The 6,762-nt window shown below is 39.8% G+C and overlaps 1 protein-coding gene across 1 annotated transcript; it reads right to left on the reverse strand.

The window, feature by feature from the left end:
- Window positions 1-3,840: 3,840 nt before the first annotated feature.
- On the reverse strand, window positions 3,841-6,596 carry LOC119568857 (proline-rich extensin-like protein EPR1). Its single transcript, XM_037917276.1, has 2 exons — window positions 6,558-6,596; window positions 3,841-5,075 (listed from the first exon to the last, which is right to left on the reverse strand). Exons 1-2 carry the CDS (start codon window positions 6,594-6,596, stop codon window positions 4,041-4,043), a joined length of 1,074 nt encoding a protein of 357 aa, XP_037773204.1. The 3' UTR covers window positions 3,841-4,040.
- Window positions 6,597-6,762: the final 166 nt, after the last annotated feature.

Raw genomic sequence — 6,762 nt, forward strand, 5'->3', positions numbered from 1 at the left:
CATCATTATTATCATTATTATTACCATTATTATTTGTACCATTATTGTTCTTCTTATCATTTTCATTATTATTACCATTATTGTATGTTGCGACGGAAAAAAATACACGGTTACTAAATGTCTACTATAATACCTTAATTAACATTCTTTTTCTTTTTCACCCTTGCAATAACTACACTATTGTCAGATAATCAGTTGCAATACGCGTGTGAATGTATGTGTTTTTCCTTGCAATGAATCAAACATTTTATAGAAGTTATCAATTTCTTTTGTATTCATGTTAATTTCCTTTGTCAAGGTCAGTGTTCAATCAGCCTTTGGAATATTTTAAAAATTTATTGAAGAGGTTAAGTTAATTTTCTTTTTTACGAGAGTGCTTTACAACAACAGCATAATAATAATGATAATAATAATGATAATAATAGTAATAGTTGTAACTACTACTGCTACTACTACTACTACTACTACTACTACTAATAATAATAAAAATAATAATAATAATAATAATAATAATAATAATAATAATAATAACAACAACAAAACAACAACAACAACAACGACAAAAATAATAATAATAATAATAATAATAATAATAATAATAATAATAATAAGAAGAAGAAGAAGAAGAAGAAGAAGAAGAAGAAGATATTATTTAATATCTAATCATTAATTCACAAAGAGAAAAAAAAATGTCAAGCAGATTATATATCCACTGATTATTTATTTTTGCACCGGGAAATTATCGAATAGATTATTTGCCATTCATTTATTGATGGAGGAAGCGTAAAGACAATTATATATCAATTATCTATTCCCACTGAGGCATCATTAATTAATCATATATCATTTATTTACTTTTTTAAGAAGCACGATATTATCTACATACCCATTATCTATTCGGGGTTTTTTTCCATGGAGGGAAAAAAAAACTAATTATATCAATTATTTTTTTTCTTCCAAGGAGGAATCACCAAATGAACTATCTATCTATCTATAAATTCTTTAACTCCTTTTTTTCATTTCATTCTTCCACATCAAAACATCAAAACTTCTCTATTATGCACGTATGTCTCCACCACTTAACCAAGACAACGATGAAAGGATTCGAAGCTTCGAAACGGGTAAAGTTGGTAAATCCTTTGTGAAACCTTGATACTCTACCTCAAAAACACCGAATAAGATTTTCATGAAAAGCTTTGAAGTTATTTCAAGTCTGGAGACAAGGAGAAGTGATGAAAGTTGAAAAAGAGAGAGAGAGAGAGAGAGAGAGAGAGAGAGAGAGAGAGAGAGAGAGAGAGATTATGAAGGTCGCGCACGGAACGAATCACAAAAACAAGCAGTTTCGTCGACGGAGGCAGTGCACCCAAATCGATGGAATTGCGGAGACGTATTCTGGTATTTTATTAACTGAGGCGATTTGTATGCATTGGTTGATAGAGGTTAAGCCACGGTTCTGGTCTGTGGTTTTATAGTCTTTGTGGGATATTTTATGAAGGGTCTTTTTTGCAGATATTAGGGATGTTATCTGTCTTGGGTACTGGTGGTTCTGCCCTAATATATATATATATATATATATATATATATATATATATATATATATATATATATATATATATATAATGTATGTATGTGTGTGTGTGTGTGTGTGTGTGTGTGTGTGTGTGTGTGTGTGAGTGTGAGTATGAGTGTGTGTGTGTGTACGCGTATGTGTGTGTGTGTGTGTGTGTACGTGTGTGTGTGTGTGTGTGAGTGTGTATGTGTGTGTGTGTGTGCGTGTGCCTACATACTCTCCACCTTAATTTTCTATATCTCATTCTCTCAAAACAGGAAAAGAAAAAACGTACAAAATGATCCATGATTTAATGAATGATGACACTGTCCATGTATTTAAAAAAAAAATATACAAGTTTATGAACATGACATGTGTATATATACAGCACTGATTATCATACAGCAACCCAAATTAGGGTATTGCTTCATTGATTATGCAACTTAAAATTACCAACCAATTTGTTGTCGTTTTCTGAATTGCAATTCTGAAGAATAAACATATTACTCTTTCCTTATAATCATAATATACTTATAGGGATATACCTGATATCATATGGCCTATTGAAATGAACACACATATATGCATTTATTTACTGTGAGCATTTTAGTCTATATGAATAATGCATGGGGTGTGTGATAACGATAAGAAATTATATCTACAAGATTCAAGGAAATGCCTCAAGAACAGGTCTATGTGAAAGTTCTATAATTATATGACTTTTATTACTGTGTTTATTTACATTCCAAAGCATTCCAAAGTTTCAATAACTCTGACGTCACGTTACAGTTCGTTCTATACGTATTTTTCGTCCACTGTTACACATTCGTCTACTTCTGTAAATCATTGTAATATTGGTCCTGTCTATTTTTGTCTAATTTGTTTGTCTATATCTGTCATCCTTGTCTTTTTCCTTTGTTTTAATTATCTTTGTCATATCTGTCAGTTTTTGTCTCTAACTATTGTCAGCTTTGGTCATAAATGTCTAACTATCGTCATGTTTTATCATATATATCTATAACTTTTGTCATTTTTTTATCGTAAATGTCTAATTTTGTCAAGCATTTTCTTAAAAGTCTAGTTCCGTCTCTTCTTTTGTGTATTCATATCTTGTTTGTCTATTCATGTTTTGGACTTGTCTTTGTTTCTATCTGTTGTTGTTATCTTCGTCTGTTTTTTGTCTCTTTTTTTTCTTTTTTTTTTTTGTCTCTATCTTCACCCACGATTTTCTCTCCTCTTATTTCTCTCATGGCGTAACCAGTGTTTGTTTTTTTTCTTGTTCATGCTAGGTGACTTTCGTTATCTCATTAGTCTTTCGTCTTCGTACAATTCTTGGGTGTTTTTTTACCTTTTCTTCTTCATTATCCTCTTCCTCTCATCACTTTTCCTTCTTTTTTCTCTTTTTTCTATTCCTTTATTCCACTTCTAACAAGTTTCCACTTTTTTCCTGCCTTTATATACATTGTTTTTCATCCCATTCCATGACATCCTTTGGCAATCTCTAATATCTCACATGTAACTAACTGTTTATAGTTAGCGATCTGCTTCTTTCACAAAATAAATTAACGTTAGACCAGATCTCACTCAATACTAAACTAAGATATTCATACACCCTACACTTACATATTTACATATATTAATATAATACATATAATCACACAAAGTGGCACACGTTCACACGCAAGCGCGCGCGCGCGCGCTCACACACACACATACACACACACACACACACACACACACACGCACGCACGCACGCACGCACGCACGCATGCACGCACACACACACACACACACACACACACACACACACACACACACACACACACACACACACACACACACACACACACATGTACATATAACCATATCTATATCTCTCTATAGAGAGACATACAAACATACAGACACGTAAACATATGCGCACATACATATGCATTTACCAACATCACAAAGAGTATATATATATATTGCACTTGATGTCGGTATAATATAGAAACAAAACATTTTTTTTTATGAAAGGCAACAAAACGGAAAATTCTTGAGACAAGAACATCTTAAATCTAATGACAAAAGCTTATCACTACGTACAGCTTCCTGCGTGGGTCCTGTTGACACCATTTACGGACATCAATTACGGACCAATTACGGACACCATCTGTAGACCTCATATTTAAGTTTGACATTTACGAAAATCATTTACAGACGTCATTTACAAAAAAAAATCATTTACCATCGGCCGAAGTCACGAGGTGCAGTGGGCGACGTCAGCTAACTCAGGGCGAGCCGGGAAATCCAAGGGGACGGGACGTGACGTCAGGGGATGCGCTCTCCTCACTCCCTCGGAAGTCGACGCTCTTCCAACGAGGCCCCTCACTGCCTGAGCTCTTCGGCGACGCATGAGAGCCTTTCCTAAACGTAGTACCCGCTCAACAGCCATGCTTAATACTGATTTGTGTCTTGGTCGCAAAGGAGGGGGTCACAGAGGGGGTCCTCAGGTCTTGGAAGGCATTCCTCTGGGGGCCGTCGCTGGGGACTTCATCTTCCCCTCCAGGAAGGCGATCTTGGCGCTGATAGACGCCGACCCCCGCCCTTCGTCCATGTCGGGCGTGAGCTCCAGCACGCTGGTGTCGGGCGTGGCGCAGCTGTCGATGGAGCTCCTGCTGTCTGAGTGGAGCAGCGCCATCTTCAGGGGGGGGAGGCCGCGCCCTTTGCTCAGCACGCCGGGCTTTGCGGCCTTCGGGAGGGCGGGTTTGGGCGGCGGCGTCTTCGTGGGCGTCGGGGCGTCCGAGAAGACGGCCTTCTGAGGCTTGGGCGCCACGGGAGGCGTCGGCTTCTGGGCGGCGTTTCGGTCTGTGGTGTTGGCGGGCGAAGAACCCGCGGGCGCCATTGGCTTGGCCACGGGCGGGGGCGGCGCCGGGCGGGCGATCACCGTGGGGGACACCGGGGCGTCCTCCTCCGGCTCACCCACCGGCACCACCACCGGGGAGACGGTGACGGCCGCCTCCCGCTTCGGCTTCTTCGCCGGGGGAGGAGGAGGCGCTATCTTCGGCGGCTCGATCCGGGCGCCCTTCGCGACGGGCGACTGCGGCGTCGGCTGTGAGGGCGGCTGGACGTTCGAGTAGATGATCTCGGACACAGGCTCCGACCCGTGGACGCCCGTCCGAGGCGGGAGGACGCCCTGCAGGATGTCCGGCTTGGGGTGCGGCAGCGGCATCGGCGGCCTCAGGGTCACCACGTCCACGTCGCCCCTGAAGGCGTCGTTGTCCGCCTGGCCCGCGGAAGACGACGAGGAGCGGGCGCTGACGGAGGGCGACGTCGGCTTCCTCACCAGGGGCGGCGCCTGCTGCTGCGAGCGCGGCGGCAGAGGCAGCTTCTCCTCGGCCTTCTTCTTGGCCCGCACCGACGACACCAGCTTCTGCAGGTCGGTCGTGTTCACGTAGGTGTTGCTCGTCTCGTCCAGGTGCGTCAGGTGAGCCACGTCCTCCACGCGGAGCCTGTACTCGGAGTCGCCGCGGGCCAGCTTCGCCTGCAGGAGGGAACCGCGGTGAGCAAGGGGGACTCTCGGCAAAGAGGGGTGCAGATAGGTAAACAGGGTGGAGAAATATGCTGTTATACTGTTTATACTGTGTGTGTGTGTGTGTGTGTGTGTGTGTGTGTGTGCGTGTGTGTGTGTGTGTGTGTGTGTGTGTGTGTGTGTGTGTGTGTGTGTGTGTGTGTGTGTGTGTGTGTGTGTGTGTGATATAAATCGAAAGACAGACAGAAAGATAAACAGTCAGATTGATATAAATTGTTATCATATTATGAGTAATACAAGCATAACATCATTATCCTGAGTGATATGTTTAACACCATTAGCTGCCTGGTAACTCAAACTTTCTTCCTACCAGGAATATCTTCACTAATATGTTTTTGTTTCTTAACATTAAGCTCAACACGAAAAACACACATTTACTTCCCAAACATTTGATTTTCTTTTGATTGTCATATAAATCTCTAAACTTAAAATGCACTTAAATTCCTTAAAAGCGGTTCCGATCCCGTTCCTTATATGTTGTTGTTGTTTTTTCAATTATATTATTTATAGAGTCCCGATCTTATTTCGACTAGCTCTATATTACTTATAAGCGGTTCTGGTCTTATCCCTTATATGCGGTTTCGACTATACTACTTATAAGCGGCACCGATGCTCTTTTTTATAAGCGGTTTCGAATATACATATAAACTGTTCCAACTCCCTTCCAGCGTGTCTCCACGTGACGAATCCAACACTTTTTACAGGTCAGCGCACATGCTACTGGTTTTTATAATTCGGGGTAAGACATTTTAAAATACAATCGCATAATGGCGAATGAAAATAAAGGAGGTGAGTCCTATGTCTTTTTCTTTTCTTTTCTATTAATGGGCCTTCTATGAACCTTGAAAAATAAAGGCGGACCAGTCTTAAACCCGGAAGTCAGGGGTCCTTGTGATAAACGTTCGTATATAATAAACGTTATATCATCAAAGTGCATTAAAATTTTAATTAAAAAGACAAAATCGTTTCTTATTACAATTGATCTTAAACTTTGTATAAACAAACGTTTAAAATAGACGTATAATACACCAAATATTATCGAATTTCGAGAAAAAGCTAAAAGCAAAAAGCAAATGTTACGAAAACATTCATCGTGTGTGAGAGCTATAATGCTGCCAATATAAAAAGAAAATTGCTTCTTCAAACAGCAAAACGAACAATATTACAGTCTTTTCGAAACATCGCGTGATTATTTTTTCCAAAGAGAGTAAAGCATTCCAAAAGTCTTTTGTTTTCTTTTTTTTCTCTTCATTTTATATTTTGTAGTCACGTGGAGAAAATGCTCTTATTTGTAAGCTACGGACGTCTGATAATTTATCTTAGCTGATTACGACCCCTTTCTTTAAAAGTGGTTATTTTATATCATGTAGAAATTTACAGCAACTGTAGCTATTATTGATGTTATTTGATATCATGAATGTCATCACAAACTACCTTCGTCACCTCTATTCTTATCGTTCCCGTCATCCACATCTTTAAAGCTGTCTTTGTTTAACAGACACGTTTTTCTTTTCTTTTTTCTTCTTTTTCGCTGTAAAATGTTTCCCTCGTTGTTAATCTTAAAAGACATTTCCTTCTATTTTATTTTTTGGTCAATTGCAATTGTATGAGGAACGTTTTATTATCGCACGTTGCTATA

The sequence above is a fragment of the Penaeus monodon genome, unplaced genomic scaffold (assembly GCF_015228065.2).
Source record: "Penaeus monodon isolate SGIC_2016 unplaced genomic scaffold, NSTDA_Pmon_1 PmonScaffold_11145, whole genome shotgun sequence".
Classification (NCBI taxonomy): Eukaryota; Metazoa; Arthropoda; class Malacostraca; order Decapoda; family Penaeidae; genus Penaeus; species Penaeus monodon.